Raw genomic sequence first — 17,036 nt, forward strand, 5'->3', positions numbered from 1 at the left:
CCAAACAAACGCCGGCTAAGTTGCGCGTACGTCTGGGAGCCGTTCAAAACGCGTTCGCGTCAGTGGAAAGCCACGTGAAAAAAGTTTACAATTTTTTGGGGGAGCATTTTTGGTTTCGTTTTTTAAAGCAGCTGGTGCCAAGAGGAATTATAAATTAAGGTTAACTAAGGTTTAATGTCTTTTCTAAATGTTTGTTTTTATAGGCAAAGATATAATTGTATTTATCTGCATTATTATCCTCGTTATTTCCAAAAAAAGGAATACATTTTCTTGCACAAAATTACAAATTTTCGCCTTAAGAACTCGCCTCCAGAACGCAAGAAAAAAACTCCCTGAGATGGTAAAAGGAAGAAACCTTGAGAGGAACCAGACCCAACACAGAACCCATCCTCATTTGGGTGAAACAGAGAGCAGGAATTGATCTGCATTCATACTGTGTGTTGGTTGGCAGGCAGTTCAGTAAAACAGTTGATGTCAATTGATGTTAATATGGAGTCCAGGTCGTTATTGGAGACTCAGGAAGACTCGTAGGAAACTCCAGTCCTGAACTATCGAGCAACTGCAGCCAAGTCAAGTCCTCAGAGAAACAACTGTCAACACCAGTCGAGGCCAGAATCATCTTCATGAAACCGTCCCCAGACACCAGACACATCCCAAAGAGACACACGGGGCATCCATGTGACAAGATCTCCAACCAGAAGCGTGGCACCAGGATGGGTTAGACAGGTCCGGAGGGCAGAGGGAGTCTGGATCACTGGCAGCTCGGGATCGACATGTGTACCGTAGCTCGACAGAGAGAGGGAGGGAGAGAGAGGAAAGAGAGAGAACAGTTAGGTATGGTCACAGTCACATAATGTATGATGTAAATGTATATTTATTGCGAAACGACTGTAATCTGGAGACAGTTAGTGAGCTAACAAAGCAGACTGAAAATATAAAAAGAGGAGCGTTTTTACATTAGAAGTGACCTGATAAAATACTAGATGGTTTCTGTATTAGAGAGTGCAAGACGGCTGACTTGAGCATGTAGGGCAGTATCCGTGAGATTGGTCATTGAATACAAGATGCCATGATTTAACAAGCCTGGAGCAGTGAAGCGACCATGCAGAGAAACTGTTGCATATGAGAGCACTTCACTAAGCACTTCACTAAGTACTGAGCACTAAGAAGCTGGTGCTTCCCCTCCATGCGCTTGCCAGCCTCTACACTTTACTCGTGAATCTTTGTGGCACCTTGGCTTATTTGTGATGATTTGGTTGTTAATGCTGACTTGACTGCTCAGATAGTCTTATCGTACAAAAAAATGTGCTTAGGATTATTGGTAATATTTCAGCAGCATTCAAGATGACCTTAAACACACATCGTGTGAACTACTGTTCGTTGTTTGTCCTGATTCTGTAGAAAGGTTTGAGGCTACACTTGTTGTTCTATACTTCAGAAAGCAAACGATACTGTAGCAAAAGATTTGAGTGTTATTGTTTTTACTTTGATCTGTTTTTGACACCTTAAGTGTTTTCCCGCACATGTACAGTATGTGTGTCTTTGTATATGTTCATGTGTGTCATTACTGTATATACACACCATGAGTGTGTATGTGTGTACACAAGCCTCCTGGGGAACGAAACGTAGCAGATGGGGTTTACAGTGTGATTGGGATAGAGCCATTCTACTTGCAGACATCTCTGATCTAATGAGGAAATCAGAGCTTCTACCATTTATGCCAACACGCTTACACACATTTTGTCTATCCCTACAGAGCCAGGCTTTTGAATACAGCATGAAGCCTGATATGGGTGGAATTAAATTTCATGATAAAGGCACCTGCTATGCTTCAGTAGCCCTTTAAGATCGGATTTCAAACTATCAACCAAAACCACTGTGTTGCTGTTATGCACTGAAGTGACTAATCGAGCCGCGTAACCAAGAATTGACGCCATAGATAATGTTCCCGGGGACGTGGGGACACAAGTATATGTCCTGGTGCTTACAGTCCAATCACAATCTTCCAGATTAGTTTCTATGGCTCAGGCTATCGTGTCAGGTTCTTCAGGTCCTACAGGAATAACATCGTCATGCAGGCCTCCAGACTCTGGTCAGCTGTCAACAAGTGATGACAGAAAAGAGATATCGATACTTAACCCATCTTAACCTTCTGGACATGGCTACATACCAGGGGATGCGCTGGCTGGTGAGCTGGCTGATGTTTTTACAGACACCGTCTCCTTGACTCAAGACGTCATCCCGGCATGCTTTTTGGCCACCTCCACAATCCCAGTGCCAAAGTCAACCGTGTCCACTGCCTACTGATTGCACACACCAGTATATGAGAACCTAATTTAAGAAATTAACCATGAAGCCGAGGAGACCAGACTCTTCATGTCTCCTAACCCACCACAGTTTGCTTATTTTTAAATTAAATTGTTGTTCATTCATTTCACTCTCGGCATTTACACAGGCGATCATTACACAGGAACTGATGGGGAAAATGAGCCTGAACACATCTCAGCAGCTGGCTTCTAGTCTACTTGACTGGACGATCTCAGGCACGAATGATAGGCAACACCATCTCAAGCACCACCACACTAAACACTGGCATCCCTCAGGGCTGTGTGCTCACTCAACTGCTGTTCATGCTGCGGTGCTTTAAGCACTTCATCAAGTTCGCTAATGATCTAGCAGCTGTGGTCTTCCTCAGCAACAACAATGAGTCAGTTTACATAAAGAAGGTGGAGCCATGTCGAGTGTGGTTTGGAAACGATATGTTTTACATAGGAGGTCGTACATTGTGCATGCATCTCCACATTCCTAGCAAAAACAAGACTGAGAAGTGTGAAACTCCTCTCTCTGATTTCCACTAAGACAGTGAGATTACAGAGAACATCAAGACCATCTCCATAAATTTTGCTACAGATTTTCGTGTTTCCGACAAAAATTGCCCTTCAAGCCACAATGGCATTAGTGAGATCAGGCGCTGATGTTGGGACAAAGGTCCTGGCTCACTGTCGGCCCTTTTCCACATAGATTCTTTAGTCCTGTGCACAGGTCACTTGAATTATTCCTTTCCAACCCTGGCAAACGCTATGTCTTAATGGATGTTATGTTGGGCACAGGGTCGTTGTTGCCCTGGAACAGGTTTGTGCTCTTAGAACCAGTTAAGTGTGTAAGTGAGAGCTTAAAGAGACAATTGGGTGATTTATTTATAGCATGAAGCATGGGGAAGGCCCAAACTGGTGTAATGGTTAGGTGTACCCACGTAGTGTATCTGTGATCACTGCTACGATGCACATTTATGTGCCACCAGTAAATAGAAAAACAATGGGAAACTCACAAGACGGCTATGAGTAAGAGAGCGGCAATAAAGAAACATAAGAGTTGATATGCAGTAAAACTTTTACATAGATTTACATGCCTGCCTTTTTGTTCAGCAACTTCAGCACATACAGTATGCTAACAGACAGAATATTCTTATTTCCTCAAACTCACTTTGATCTGTGGTCAAGTTTATTAGTGCCATCACGTTTGTGTACAAGCCCAGATTACGCTGATTGATGATTTCAGAAAAATGTATAATCCGATTTAATCATGAGGCTGTCGTTATACAGCGGGATCTTCATTATATAATCTGACATGGAGAACATGTCTTTTACATAGGCTTAATTTATTGCTAAAAGTTTTATATTGATGTATATGATAATATTATGATAATCATATGATATTATTTATGTAATATGCATCATACTATTTTTCTTTTCCTGAAGTGTGTATACATTTTAGGCTGACTCTGTATATAAAAAAAAATATTAAAGCAAGCTTTCGAGCACAAGACTTCACAGTAGATCTTTATAAACAAGACATACGGTCCACAAAGGTCTGGTTTAAACACTGTATATACAGTACAGCAGCGCTCCCACTCTTCAACAGACTCTTTATCAGTGGGCCATCTGGTACAAGATACAAGAGTGTATGGAGTACAGATAGTATGAGAAGCTCCTCAACACCCTTTACTACCGAGTGCATTGTAGAGTAGGTGTAAAAATGTATAAGCGATTAAATTATGAATTGATTTCTTTCTTTCTTTTCAGGGTGCAATGCAATATATACCAAATCGACATAAAAATGAATGAAACCCTTGAATGTACAGTATACTACCAGTATAGGAAATCTACCCAGTAAAACCATATTAAGGGCGTCCAAAATGTGCATATTTCACAAGCACGAAACATCCTTCCAATAGTTGATATTGAGATGTGTCTGCTATGTATGCTACTTAAATCCTTTATAACGGTTCTAATCTGAGGTGCTGGTTGTTAATTGGTGATTTTTAAAGCTGGTGACTCTAAATTAATGTCTCCTCTGCAGCAGAGATAGGTTTTGCTCTTGCCTCCCTAGGAAGGTCTTCATGAGAGCCAGTTTCATCATGGTGCGTGATGGGTTTTGCAAGCGCACTTGAGACAATACTGTTCTTGCAAGAACTATCCCAGAACAGCTGAACTTCATGTTCTACACCTGACTGTTGTTGTTGCATAATTCCCTAATGCCATATGTGTTATTTCATAGTTTTGCACAAATGTGGTATTCTTCTAGAATGTAGAATCTCCCATTTTTATTGTGATAATAAATAACATTATACAACAGTTAGTTCTGATGGAGTAATCTAATTGGAAGAGAGGCGTTAATAATAATAGACAGTAACAGCACTGGGACGCATCACTCTGTTCCTGGTGTTCTACAATTGTTAATTACCTTTTACTTAATAACTGTTGCTCGCAAGGGTGAAAGTAGGTCTGTTCGGTCTCCAGGACTGAGGGGAGAGCACCTGGCTGCCAAAAACCCACGTTAAAAAAACAGTCACAGAAGCACTTTCAGGAAAAAAACAAACTCATCTGATAATGTTATATCATCTTAAATAACACTTTCCTTCTAAATTGCTTCCCAGTTTGCCTCCATGATGTTTTATGTACTGTATGCATAAGGAGAGTTACAAAGCTAACTAGTTTCTAACACTAGTTTCTTGAATCCCAAATCACTTTATAACCCCCATTCAAGTACAGTAAATTGCTTGGGTGTGTGTAGTGGTAGACCCTAGGGCACTAGCTTTCCTTGTATTGATATTTGGGATTGAACCCCAGGTGGGATTGAATCATTAAAGTAGCCGATATAAGTGGGATAAGTACAAATATAAAGAGAAACGTATTTGAGAATTACAGGAATGTCCAACACCTTCATGGTTTATTCTCCTCAACTTTTGGCTCCATACAGTAGTACCAGAACATGGTACAAACTACAACTTCTGCCAGGCGATGTTATTTAATTTGGCCAGTCGCAGAAGGTTAAATAAAGAAACAAATCAAAATCAGTTGCTAACAAATGGTGTTTGTAAAACCGCTGTATAAAGCAATTACACACTTGAGGTCACGCTGTTGTGCTGGATATCACCACACCGCCGTGCTGATAACCAGCACAACAGCACTCCTTCTCGGGTGATGGTGCTTAATTGTGATGTAACAGCATTCTGCACATTTTTTCTATGCTCCGACACGCTGATTGAAACCTAACACATATTTATGTGTTTAAATTTTACTTCTTTTCGTCAGAACGTCACAAATTGTCTCCACTATGGAAAATAATTTATTAAAAAAGATCATGTTATCGTTTTAACTGGTTGATCTAAAAAAATACTAACATTGTCTTGTGTGTGTGTGTGTGTGTGTGTGTTTTCTTTTGTAGATGCTGAGCAATAAAAAGGGTTTGTTGCCCGAGCCTAATTTGGCTCAGCTCCTAAACAGCATGACCAATCCAGCTGCTCTTCAGGTTCTTATGAGACCGTACCACACTGGCAAGCGTGGAGGTACACACACATGCACACACGCACACACACACACACACTCTCAGTATCCAGCCTGTTAGGTACAGTACATGTATCTTGTATCTACACTGGACTTCCATCAACTCTGTTTATAAATAGAAAGGGACATAGCAACGGCCGGCTTACATCTGTTATCATAAGTTGTCATGAGCACCAACAAATCAAAACCACAAATGGACTCGTAAAATATTTAAGAAAAAGAAAACACTTTGTCCGTACTGTAGATTCCCATCTACTCTCAATCCCATGCCTTTAATTTCTCCACCGCAATGAACCCACAACTACTGTACGATTCATGTCTGGTCACATGATCCAAATCTGATCCTGAGTTCAGCGATTCAGGCCAGGTTCCTTTCATAAGGAACCTAATCATATATTAAAATGAACTTTTCATTAGGTTTAAGAATAAATGAGCTGCGGAAGGCCTGCGAGCTTAAGGAGAACACGCCAAAAATAGCTCTTGATTAAATCTTAAATCTCTCTACCTATTCTGGAAAGAGTGGCCATTAGGGCTCACAGAGGAATTAAATGAAAGAAGCGTGTGGACTGCTGGCATGCTTTCCTTTCCTTTTACCACCTGCTCTTTCTTTCTTTTTTTCTTTTCTTTTATTCATTACCTTTTTTTTTTTTTTTTTCGTCACACTGCCAACTTTCCCTTTTTCTCGCCAGGGAAGTTTCGTGCTCACGGTGTTCCTTTTCTCCGACCGCCGCTGACAGCTGCACTGCTTCAGCTAGGAAAAGCACAGCAGGTACGTAACTTTGTCACACACACACACACCTTCACTATCCACAAATCTTCCTTCCTCACTCATCCTCATTGTCTGTCATTGTCAATCCGGTCATTATATTGCAGGTTTGATGAAGCACGCAGAAAGGAAACTGTTGTGTGTTATTCAGATGCAGTGAAAGTAGCAGAATGAGAATTCACAGAAAATTTCCTTACTTCCTAATGAGTCTCCGTACACACACACACACACACACACACACACACACACACACACACAATTACTCAGCGAGTGCAATGTTTCTCTGTGTGTTTCAGAACGCCATGCTGGGGAACGGGCTCGTTCTGCAGAACCTTCTCCACATGCACATGGCACAGCAGCAGCTCCTGCACATCAAGGACAAGCACATCACTAATGTGAGGGTGTGTGTTAGGAGGGGGGGCTGTCTAATTTCTGCATTATTTTTGCAGTATCCCCCAAAAAAGCTACTAAATTTCAGATAGCTGGTTGTTTTTTTGACTTAGTTTAGGCCAATCACATTATTTCAACATTTCTATATTTGCTCATGAGAAGGCATTATTGCTTTGTACTTTTTTCCCCTTCTTTTTTGTAAATAATGAAAGCTGTGACTAACACTCAGAAAGACATTAGTTTCGTTTAGGCGGCATTCCACTCCGAGCATCAGAGAGCCTGTAGGCTGAATTCCAGTTTTATTTGATATTATGCAATAACAGATCTCAGCAGCTCACAGAAGATATGAGAGACGACATCAGAAATGCTATCTGTGTTTGTAACCCTGATAGTACATGCTGTGTCGTCTACAGTCTTTCATTCATTTCCTGTGAGCAGATACAATGTTGCACTGTAATGACATCATCACTCTGTGTGTCCACTGCAATTTTATATCTAGTATTCTAATACGGTATGTAATAGATGTATAAACCTCTACTGCTTAAGGGAATCGGTTTTTAAATATGTGTGAATATTATTAGGCCCATCATTTTTATCATCAGTATTAGTGCCACACATACAGTATAACGTGATTTATTTCTTTTAAACATCCCAGACAGAATGTGCTCTTGTCACAGTTACACTAGTACTAGTTCCAGTTAGTACCCATTGTTGAAGGTTAATGATTTTGTAGAAAGGGTTAAAAGGTTAAAGCTAAAAATAACCTGATCAGCTTTAATGTAATCAGTGTTATTATTATTTCAGGTTGAAGCCCACGTACATGTCTGCCTGTCTTTCTGTACGACAGAACTGTCTGTCTGATTTATTAATACTAAGAAATACATTTTTGTAAGGTTAAGTACGTCTGTAAAGTTGTATTTATATTGTCATCAGCCGAATATACTCCCTGTTCAGGAATCAGAGAGGGAATCACAGATGAGAAATCGAAAAAGTAGATCAGATAAAACTCCTAACTAATTAATCCAAGTTAAAATAATAAGCTTAGCTTTTCTTATTAATATCTATTGGTTCAGGTGTTTGTTTACATTCAGCAAAGTAGCTTATTAGTGGCTTATTTTAAAGTAGACTATTTAATCTTCCACATAACTGTTTATAACATCACAACATTTTAATTTTATTTATGATGCAGATTAAACTTCAGGCAAATACTGAATGATCGTCTTAAGTTTTATTAAATTCTATCCAGCGAGTTTTGTGTGATGCTGCGACAAAATCTGGCTGGACAGACGTACAAACATACAGAAAAGTTTTTGAGACTGGTTTCTGGTTTACCAATGTGTAAAAACATAAAGATATTATTGAAAGAGCGAGTTCTGACCAATGTACAGACAAAACCTTTCTCGTATTTGTATAGATAGTACAGTACATGCAAAGTTTTAGGAAGAAATACTATTGTTATAACCTATTGAAACCTGAATGTTCTTATATAAGAACATGATATTTTCTTCCAATGTCTATATATAAACATTATATGTTTGTGGCAAACTTCATCCTGATCGTAACGTTAATTAATTAATCATTATCATGTGCTAAGAGAAACAGTGAGGAAAAAAAATGACCCCCATGACATCAGATCATGTATTGAGTCCAAATATTTTGGATTTACCTGCTACCTCTAAAAATAACTTCACCATTAGCACAGATTTTTTTTATGTGTTTTTATCACAACTGGATGAACCAGCTTTGATAGTGTTCATTAAAGTGCTTTAAAACTGTTTTATTGGTTATTTATCAACTGATCATTGCCATACTGTAGTTTAACATTTGATGCATTACTATTGGTTTAAGCTAAAAAATAATAATTAATTATGGAATCAAAATAAGAAATAGAGTATAGAGAAACTTAGCTATAAAAAACATAGCTATTGAAAATAGAACAAATAATACAAATATATATATATATATATATATATATATATATATATATATATATATATAATATTTATAGTATCTATAATATCTAAAGATAATATCTATACTTAGATATAGAAAACTATAGAAAATAGTTTTAAGCTGTAATTTAGCTGTAAACATTTGTGTAGATATAAATATACACATTATGTACATTGAAAAAAAACTGAATTGTAGCGGGGTGTCTGTGGCGGGGTGTCTGTAGTAGAGTGGATTGTATGCATGCAGTTTACGTCAATGCATGATGTGGTGCCAGTAGATGGAACTCCTATGGTCGCATATTGGATGGATTTGGAGAAAATACATTTTAGTAAAGCTGATTAAGAGTGGATGTGTCTGTGGTTGGAGAGCACTCAAAATTAACTTTTAACAGTTTCAGTGGAGGAAAAGATGGTCGTAGAGCTTGATTTTAATCCATTGTTCCTACTAAAAGTGAAAATAGATGTATGTTATAGTTATAGATTTTTTTTGTCAAAAAAAGAGCCATTTTCAAACTTATAGTTACTGTCTAAACTTTTGATCATTCTGATTGAATCCGGACTTTTTGATTGTTTCATCCTGAACAAATAAATGATTCCTTATTTGACAAACACGAAACCCTAAAGAGATTAATTGAACCAAATTAAGCCTACTGTATGTGCACCTGGAACTGAAATGAAAGTCTGATGAACTGATAAATATTTTCTTCTGATAAAGGTTTTTTTCCTTCTTTTTTGCCGAAGCAGATCAGGGCTCCACATATTTAATTTGGCACAGGTTTTATGTCAGTACACTTCCTGACACAACCCTTCCCAGTTTCTGTCGCCTTGGGACTGCCACTGAGAATACGCTAACTTGTAGAGATGGGAATCACCTGGGAGCGTCCGATACGATATTATTACTACACATAAGTGTCGATTCAATCTGTATCGCAATTCTATACTGTATGTATCACCATTTTATGAATATCTCGATTGGATTTTTTTTCTGATTTTCTTACAATTTTGAACAAACTTTGTTCATATCACCAATGTAAAAATAAAACAAATTACCCTTCACTTTACCTTTAAAAAAAGTAAAAATAAATTTTGACAGATAAATGTTTCTGTTTTTGCGCGCAGTCACTGTGTGTGTGTGCATCTGCATGTGCGTGTGCGTGCGTGCGTGCGTGTGTGAAGCCGAGAGGAGTTTAATTAAAAAAAATCTTTATTGGAGTCAGTATGGTGATACATGAATTGCCAAACAAACAAATCACGATACGTAATTGAATTGATCCTTCCCTCATCTCTATAAACTTGTACAACCCTATTGGCTGGGTTGGTTCCCTGACCTGCATTTGAACCCTGCCCATGCTGGTGAAAGCACCACATGCTAGCTGCTCGTCAGCCAAGGAATCCTGCATATTCTAATTCACGTTTATAAATCACATTACTACTGTACTAAACCCCGTTTTCTACTTTTTCATACTGGATTTATGTCTGCTCAAAGTATATTGCTTTACTTACAGACTGTTCTAGGATGAATGATTATACTGATATTGATTTTGATGATGTAATGGCACGTCCAGCATGTTTAGGTTATTAAAATGTTACTCTAATCAGAAGCATTTGATCGTACATGAATGCCAAGAAGAACTGATGGATAGCGTTTGTGTAGATGGAATTCAAGTGAATGCATTTTACACTGTATAGTGTAGTTTGTACTTTTATTGTGTATTATAACTGTTAGTAAAAATTACATAGTACATCACAGGATTAACAGCCTTTTAAGACAGACTTAGGAGTTTTTTTGTTTTGATGTTTTGTTCCCCCTCCGCCCCATCCCAGGCAGACATAATTGGACACATTAACATTATGCTGAATGGTCTAGCTCAGTGTAGTGTGTGTGTATAACCCGATCCATAAACATTACCAGGCTCCGTGTATTATCTCCACTGATAGACTGCCAGAGCTCTAATGCAGCCCTTTCCGGCTCCTGCTTGTGTCAGGGCCTTCGGTTTTATTTTTATGCGTCGTGCCTTGGGGTTGTCCGTCTGTCCAGCCGTCTGTTCGTCAAAGCATCCGTCTGAGATTCTTGTTAGCACAGCGTCTGTAAAGCAAGTGGTTGATGGCTTGTAGGAATTATACAGAGTTATCATTGTAACTAGCTGATTAGATTTTAGAATTGGTCCGAACAGGGTCAAGCTTTTTTTTTTTTTTTTTTTTTTTTTGTCCTTATTACATATTCAGCAAATCAAGGCCATGATCTTGCCATAGTTCCATCCATGAAAAGAAGTTAACTCATGTGCTTCATTTCATATAGACATACAGTACGTAACCTCAAATTTAGTTATTTTAACATTCGGGGTTTCGAGAGTCCAATGACACTGTGTCACACCAATATGTACAGGATAATTGTCTATTAACATGTGTCTTACACTGTGTGGAGGGTCTCATAAAGCACACTATTAAAATCCTGATGCATTATCTACTCTGTCTCTCTCTCTCTCTCTCTCTAGATTCCCAGTCTTTTAGGTGACCCCTCCCGTTTACTCCTCCATAAAGTCCTGGCCCTTCGAGCTGCAGCCCCGGTGCCGGTGGTGAAAGGGCTGATTGGCGATTCCTCCACCGGTAAGCGTTGTAGGCTGTGCGTAGGCTGGCCCTGGCCTTGCACAAGCCATTTCACGCATTTGCATTTGCAATGCAAATCTAAACAGTGTTTGAGGAATCCAGCATGAATAGTTAGAGGCTGCAGCTTCAATCAGCGTTCTTTCTTTGGCGATGTTATTCAGACGAAACCTTTGAAATGAATATACATGCGTCGGTTCATTAGCACTTCAGTCATAGGTGTGACGTGATTTCATATAGGAACCATAAAATGCCACTGTTTCATAATATTGTTATGTTAAATTTATAAGCTTGAAAACATTATATACTGATTAAAATACAGGGGTAGTGATGCGTTCTCAGTAGCTGCGCATGGACTGTGAAATTCCCTATTGTGCCTTGTTCGTATTTTGCCTAAAGATCCATCTTTTCTCCTTGGTAAATGATATGTAGACTTTAGTATTGTGTGCCACTTCTGACCACTTCGGTGGTTTATTAAAAGGATTTATACTTTGTAGAGATGAGAGGCAAAAAGTCAAAGCAGGACTTTTGCTTGTGCAGAATAACAGAAGAGAACACACAGTTATTAGTGTAAAAACTCCCTTTATTTCTCTCTATATTCCCCTGCTAGACTAATGCACCTACTATACACACCTACCAGCATTTCAGTAGTGCTTGGATACCATCAAGGTAGAAAGTTACCCTGGAGCCATGATCAGACTGCCTACTGTACTTTATGTCTAAAACGCTGGTCTCCAAGGAACTCCTTTAATGACCTAAACATGTGGAAATGGCTGGGAGCGAGGTCAGGACTGTGTGCGGGGGACGTGACAATAACTTACAGCCGAGTTCCAGATGATTGTATGATACAGAACAGATAGATTTGTCTCTTCTGAAAGTTGGTGAATTTTCAAGGAGCAGGTGTTCCACTCGCTGAATGTTCACGGGAACGACTTCTGTGGGCTTTAAGCCACCTGGACTTGACGTCTTCTGTAAATGTCAGTCGGTTTTACAGCCTTATTCATAAGAAACATTTCATCATAAGTCCTGGTTTTACTTGAACACCCTTCGTGTTATCATCCATCACAAGCCTAATAAGGATTGACATTGTGTAAAATTTAATATGAAAGTGGGAATTCAGGATTACATTATATACATAAGTGCAAAAAAATATGAGCCGTTTGGTTTTTATAATCTAGGTAACGAATGTTAGTGGAATGAGTCTATTAATATAATACTGTCACTACACTTGTTTTGTCTGGTTTTGTACTTTATGAGGTTTTTTTCTTTGAGAAAGTTCTTTTACATCAGAAACGCGGCAACAAGCATGCAGACTCTTGTGTATTTAATTGAACTGATTTATTTTAAATCCTGTATATGTCGTACCGCTGGGATTCTCAGACTCGACTCGGGAGGCCGGAGGGTCTGGAGGAGGCCGCGCTCACTCGAGCCCTGGGGATCAGAACGGTGTTCCAGCCCCAGACAAACAGCCAGCAGTATCGACTCACTCTCTCAGCCAGACACACGGCTTCAGTTCTGGGTCAAGCAGAGCGGCACTGAGCTCCAAAGCTCCGGTTAATCACAGCAGCACTGCATCAGAGAACTGCACACTCACAGTGAGCACAGATTTCACTCCCCTCCTGCTCCTCCTCCTCTATTGTTTATGCTCGCTGTCTCTCACACACTCTTTCTTTTTTTAACATCACTTTCTATTTTTGTATACGTACTGGCTGTGTGTGTGTTCTTAGTTATAGTATTTTAATCCTTAAACAGCATGAAATATAGGTGTGGTGTGTGTATATATATATATAGTATATAGGAGTGAGCTGTAGTGTCTTGTCACCTGTTTGTTCCTGTATAATTTATGCTTTAATGAAAAAAGTGTGTGTGCGTGTGTGTGTGTGTGTTTTCTTCCTGTGTGTAGACACAAACCAGCTGCCAGATGTCTCTGCTGGGGGAACCACCTAAAGAGGTGAAACTACCCTCCAACCCTTACCTAAACATGGCCAGTGTCTTACCTGGAGTAGTGCTGCAAGGTACACACTCAACATTATTTACACACACACACACACACACACTCATTTACTCACATATACTCACTCATACACTTACTCATTCACACACACACACACACACACACACACTCATTCACTCACATATACTCACTCATACACACACTCATACACTCACTCAGTCACACACACTCACACACACACTCACACACACTCATTCACTCACATATACTCACTCATACACTCACTCACACACATACACACACACTTATTTACTCACACACACATATACTCACTCATACACTCACTCACACACACACACTCACACACACTCATTCACTCACATATATATACTAATACACTCACTCACACACATACACACATAGACACACACTTATTTACTCACACACACATATACTCACTCATACACTGACTCACACACACACTCACACACACTCATTTACAGTACTCACACATTCTCACTCATACACTCACTCATACACTCACTCAGTCACACTCACTCACACACACACACTCACACACACTCACACACACTCATTCACTCACATATACTCACTTACACACATACTCACACACACATACACTGACTCACACACGCACTCATTCACTCACACACACATTTACAGTACTCACACATTCTCACTCATACACTCACTCATACACTCACTCTCACACACTCACACACACACACACACACACACACACATTCAATCACTTACACATACTTACTCAGTCTTTCAGATATACATACACGCTCACTTACTCTTACACATTCACTCACTCATTTAATTATGTAGTAAAAACAAGAGTATTAAACAATCCAGAATGTAATTTTGTCTAAAGTAGCTACTGTACATTTATCTTTGTTGACAGCATGACACACTTATGGCATTCTTCATGGTATGGTTGAACTGGAATGGTATTCAGTTAAAAGACATGCCTTAGTGCTACTACAGCTACTGTACAAATCTATATTATGGCTGGAAACGCGCAGTTACTGTAAGTGAAGAGATGAGTCCATCTGTAAATTAAGAATTGAAAGGTTAGTCAATGTATCTCCGAGTGCAGTCGCTGAAACCATCAAACTCTATGATGAAACTGGCTCTCATGAGGACTGTCCCAGGAAAGGAGGGCCAAGAGCTACCTCTGCTGCAGAGGATAAGTTTATTAGAACGACCAGCATCAGAATCAGACACATTTCAACATCCACTGTTTAGAGGAGACTCAGGCCGAGAAACACAAGGAATAGACATTAGATAAGTGGAAACGTCTTCTTTGGTCTGATGAGTCCAAATTTGAGATTTTTGGTTCTAACCACCATGTCTTTGTTAGACGTAGAGAGGATAAATAGACGGTTACTGAATGTGTGGTTCCCACTGTGAAGCATGTAGGAGGAGGTGTGATGGTGTGGGATTGTTTTGCCGGTCACACTGATGGTGATTCAGTCAAAATTAGGCAGACATAACCAGCATGGCTACCACAGTATTTTGTAGCAACAAGCCATTCCATCTGGTTTGCACTTAGTGGGAGCATCACATCACTGCATCAGATGACCTGGCCTCCAGAAGCACCAGGTGTGAATCCAGTAGAGATGATTTGGAATGAGTTGGACCAGAGAGTATACAATAAGTACGCCACATCTCTGGGAACTCCTTCAGTATTGTAGTAAATCCAGTCCAGAGGACGCCCCCATGAGGCCAAGAGTGTACAATGTCTTTAATGCAAAAGATGGCTACTTTAAAGAATGGAAAATGTTTTCGGGATTATTTAACATGTATTTGTTGACTACATAATCTCATATTTGGTGTGATATAGTTTCAATGTATTCAGTATTAATATACAATATTAAAAACAATTAAAAAATAAAGAAAAAAACATTGAATAAGAAGAAGGTGTGTCCAAACTTTTGACTGGTATTGTACATACACACAAACTGAACGTCTGTCTTTGCTTAAAGAACATTACAGTACCTTTATGCACTGTTGTTATTATTCTGTCATTTTATTTCCGTCAGTGTTTTTATCTTTTTCTTGCCAGGATAAACATCTTTGTTCACAAAGCAATCCCAAAGGGCCATAGTCAGACTGGAGAAATGTGTATAGTGAAATCGCACACATCCATTTGAGGTATTCAGACCTCAAATGGAACTACGGATTTTAGCGATCCAGAATCTCAATAATGCCCAGTTCTGACCTTGAATTTCATTCTTGATGAATGTTTCTCATTTTAAGGACCACATTTTCTATGGATAAATAATGAATAATATATGAATATGAATAATGAAGTGGGCGGCACGGTGCAATAGAGGTGAGAACTGTGGTCTCGAACCTCCAGGGTCTAGGGTTCGGTCCTCGCCTCGGGTCCGTGTGCATGGAGTATGAACGTTCTCCTTGTGTTGGTGGGTTTCCTCTGGGTAGTCAGGTTTCCTCCCACAGTCCAAAGACCTGCGAGTTAGGCTAATTGGCGTTCCCAAATTGCCCGTATACAGGATAAGGAGTATAGAAGATGAATAAATAATAAAGTATATATTAAGCAAGCATTCTTTTTGTCGGATTGACAAAATATTTTTTGTTATATTAATTCAACTAAAATGAGCACACTGAAAGCAAAATAAAAAAGCTCAAATCTCACACACACATATAACATTAATTTTATTGAATATCTTATGGCTACATTTGGCAAAGCTTGATATAGATAATATTTAAGATATTTACGTTTGTAGTCGCTTTCTGGCACGCGTGTCTGTGTGCATTGAGTTTGCGTGTTCTCCCTGTACTTGGTGGGTTTCCTCCGGGTACTCCTGCTCCCACAGTCCAAAAACAGGCAGATTAGATTATGCCAAATTATGTATGAATGACAATCAAGCATCAAGCTGGCAACCCGAACCCCAGCGTGGGGCGTATCGACAGACCAAAATGCCGAAAAGTCTTCTGCTTCAACAATAGACCCCTGGCCGGGTTCCCAGTTACTGACGCTGTATTTCTAGCTCTATAATATATACTTTAGGATAAATTTCTATTTTATAAGCTGCTGAATAAGCCGAAGTGATAAAGTACCGTTGTAGTCGTTGATGCAATAGTTACGTCTAGAATAATTCATGCAGTAATATTCTAGCGGTATACTATTAGACTTCTGTAACATGGAACTTTCAGTGTTTATCTTCTCATTCATTCATCAAACCTCTTTTTTTTATGTTGCATCATATTTCAGTTGACAGTACAGTATAGAAAAGCAGCAATCTGCTTCATCACTCCATGTTTACCGTCCCCTAAGTTTTTCCAGATTTAACAGCGGTGCACCCTCTCTACTCAAGATAAACCAGACAGGTGCAGAGGCACGAGTCTGCACACAAATTCCTTTTAATATTCTGCATATGATTTCCATAAATTCAGCTCTAAACTGGGGGACTTTCCCTACCTTTTCCTTGTTCTATACCTCAAGTTGCCACCCCAAAATGAAAAGCCTC

General features: G+C 39.3%; 1 protein-coding gene across 1 annotated transcript in view; it reads left to right on the forward strand.

Annotated features, from left to right (window-relative positions):
- The window catches only part of raver2 (ribonucleoprotein, PTB-binding 2), a 92,022-nt gene that overhangs the window by 60,902 nt on the left and 14,084 nt on the right, over positions 1 to 17,036 (forward strand). Inside the window, exons 5-10 of the mRNA XM_053499086.1 lie at positions 5,728 to 5,848; positions 6,536 to 6,615; positions 6,909 to 7,007; positions 11,450 to 11,561; positions 12,939 to 13,153; positions 13,462 to 13,573. Coding sequence (XP_053355061.1) covers positions 5,728 to 5,848; positions 6,536 to 6,615; positions 6,909 to 7,007; positions 11,450 to 11,561; positions 12,939 to 13,153; positions 13,462 to 13,573 — 739 coding nt within the window. The remainder of the gene's footprint in view (positions 1 to 5,727; positions 5,849 to 6,535; positions 6,616 to 6,908; positions 7,008 to 11,449; positions 11,562 to 12,938; positions 13,154 to 13,461; positions 13,574 to 17,036) is intronic.

Source organism: Clarias gariepinus, chromosome 6 (genome assembly GCF_024256425.1).
Source record: "Clarias gariepinus isolate MV-2021 ecotype Netherlands chromosome 6, CGAR_prim_01v2, whole genome shotgun sequence".
In the NCBI taxonomy this organism is placed as follows: Eukaryota; Metazoa; Chordata; class Actinopteri; order Siluriformes; family Clariidae; genus Clarias; species Clarias gariepinus.